This window comes from Phalaenopsis equestris, unplaced genomic scaffold (genome assembly GCF_001263595.1).
Source record: "Phalaenopsis equestris unplaced genomic scaffold, ASM126359v1 Scaffold000134, whole genome shotgun sequence".
Lineage (NCBI taxonomy): Eukaryota > Viridiplantae > Streptophyta > Magnoliopsida > Asparagales > Orchidaceae > Phalaenopsis > Phalaenopsis equestris.
In genome coordinates, this window is record NW_018164576.1 from 3,365,158 (window position 1) to 3,367,648 (window position 2,491).

General features: G+C 42.1%; 1 protein-coding gene across 1 annotated transcript; it reads right to left on the reverse strand.

Moving 5' to 3' along the window:
- Positions 1 to 942: 942 nt before the first annotated feature.
- Positions 943 to 2,287, reverse strand: LOC110021450. The gene has a single exon (XM_020719941.1). It carries the CDS (start codon positions 2,064 to 2,066, stop codon positions 1,134 to 1,136), a length of 933 nt encoding a protein of 310 aa, XP_020575600.1. The 5' UTR covers positions 2,067 to 2,287; the 3' UTR covers positions 943 to 1,133.
- Between the last annotated feature and the right edge of the window lie 204 nt (positions 2,288 to 2,491).

Consider the following 2,491-nt stretch of genomic DNA (forward strand, 5'->3'; position numbering starts at 1 on the left):
ACTATCATGATTGCAATTTAAAATATAAAAGTGTTGTCTGTTGTGTTGTAGTCAATAAAATTACAATATAATACAAAACATACATGTTATTATGTTATGGCTATTATGACCATAATCTAATGTATCCAACTAGTTATTGTGATATAACTATTGTGAATGCAACCTATTGTATTAAATTATTTTTTTGGCTATGGTGATTGTGCTCCATTCTTTCAAACTAATCATCTATTGTGTTATTATTTCTCGAACTATCCAAATCTTATTTAAATATTGATTGAATGTGCTATAATCTTTCTCAAATATCATTTGAAAATTTAATCTCAAACTCCCTTGTATTAGGTCCAATATGATTTACATGAAATAAAATTTCATAAAATTATCCTAACACGTCTATTTTTTAAATTTCCAAATAGTTGAATTACAATCTTCTCATCATTTAAAGGAGAAATTATTGCGTATGGACACTGCATGCATCTCTGCATGTGGTGTCTGATCCTGACTGTAGAATACGGTGATCTACGATTAGGATTATTTTTATTTTTTTTAAATAAAAAAAATTAGGTGGGGCCCACCGAAATACATCCGGACCGTATATCAAGTGATTTATGGTCCGAATCGGACAACGTACGCAAGCTGCGTGAGGTGTCTGATCCGTATGGAATAATTTTTCCATTTAAATGGGAGCCAAAATATTTATTATTGAATTAAGTGTGGCGCAGAATTTATTTAATTCTCTATATATTATGCATTTATGCTTATCTCATAATTAATTTTATTTTCAACAAATATTTCTAATTATAGAAGCCAAAATAATACAAATATATGTTTATATTAGTTTACACATCCCTTCTAAGATCAAATATCACACCCAAAAAAAAAAAAAAAATCGCTATATTAGAAAAAAATTTCAACACAGGTAATCCCTCACATCCTTATCATGACGACGACGCTCGATGATTGGCTGCTCGTAGATCACTGGACGAATATTTTCTTCCAAATTAAACATCATGTCGAGTTAACTCCGACGGCGGATGAAGGACGCAGCAAACTTCCCGGCGGCGAAGCTGCGGACGATGAACGTATTTTGCTTGTACGGCCCCACCGTCTTCTTCTTGATCATCACCGCCGTGTCCTCAGTCCCGAAGCTCGAGCAGCTCAACTCCCCGCATCCGCCGCCGCGGCCGCCGGCTGCGGGCAACACCAAATCTTGTTTTCCCCTTTTCCGACGACACTGAGGAATTCGACGACGCTGAAGATGAGGACAACGAACTTCCATAGTCGCAAAAATCATTCTTTTTCCTTTCTCCACACCCTTCTCCCTCCGACGAGCTCCGGAACAGAAGAAATTCCTTGATCCGATACTTCCAACCTCGCCCACCCTTCTCGGCCATGTCTGAAGGATTGCGAGGCGGAGATGATCCAGGAATCATAAAGCTTCCTCTTTTTCCCCTGCCTCCGAATGGAGAAAACGACCTCGATTCCCTTCGGCTTCTCGTCGCCTCCACCATGGCCAGAACGAAAGGATCCAATTCTTTGTCCCGTTGGTTTCTTCCCCTGCGCAGGGGAGATAGAAATCCGCCGCTCCTCGGCGACTTCGGGATCTGCTCTCCCATCACCGGCGAGTAGAGTCGCGGGGGAGGCTTCAAAGGCCTTATCTTTCCCAACTCAAACAGCTGGTCGGCGGCGAGAAAGGAATCCACTTTCCCCGGCGATGGCTGAGCGATCTTGTCGCTGAAACCTAAAGAAAAATCGAAATCGAAGTTGAAGTCATCTTTTTCATCGAAAGCGGAGGATTTGGGCCTGCCAGGCCTTTCTTCCCAGTCGAAGGGGACGGATGAGTGGCGGCTGCCGCGGGTGGCGGCGGAGTTCTTACGGAAGGCGGCGTAGATGGCGGCGGAGGAGGTGGGGCTGTTAGGAGCGCTGTTGTGGTGGTGCTCTCGGTGGTGGTTGAATTCGAAGAAGGAGCTGTCGGTGAAGTTATTTGGGGGGCTCGACGGAGCGCTGATGTACGGCGTATTCATGGCGGTGTGAAAATTAAATTCCGACACTGGAGCCACCATTTCCATCCCTGTTTACTCTTTGGTGGTCTGTATAGTCTCCGGCCTCCCTCTTTTTTCCTTATATGGTTTATTTATGGCTTTTAAAGAGTGCAGATGAGGAGAGGGTGTTCGGGATGGGATAGTGATATTATTGTGGAAAAAATTGGATGGAGATATTAATGTGGAAGAAATCGGTCGCTAGAACCAGTTTTAGGAGATTATAAGACTTTATTATTTTATTTTATTTTATAGAAAAGAATGGCGGGATGTTATGATACGAGCCCATAACCCTCCTCAATCTGTATAACAACTCGATCCCGTGCTGCAAGTCAAATGCACTCAAGAGGACTAGAACCTGTGACCCCAGGAGATTCATAATCGACAACGCAGCTGTCAAAAAAAGAGTACTATAAGGCTAAATAGAGATATATATTAGGACAATTAATTTAGAT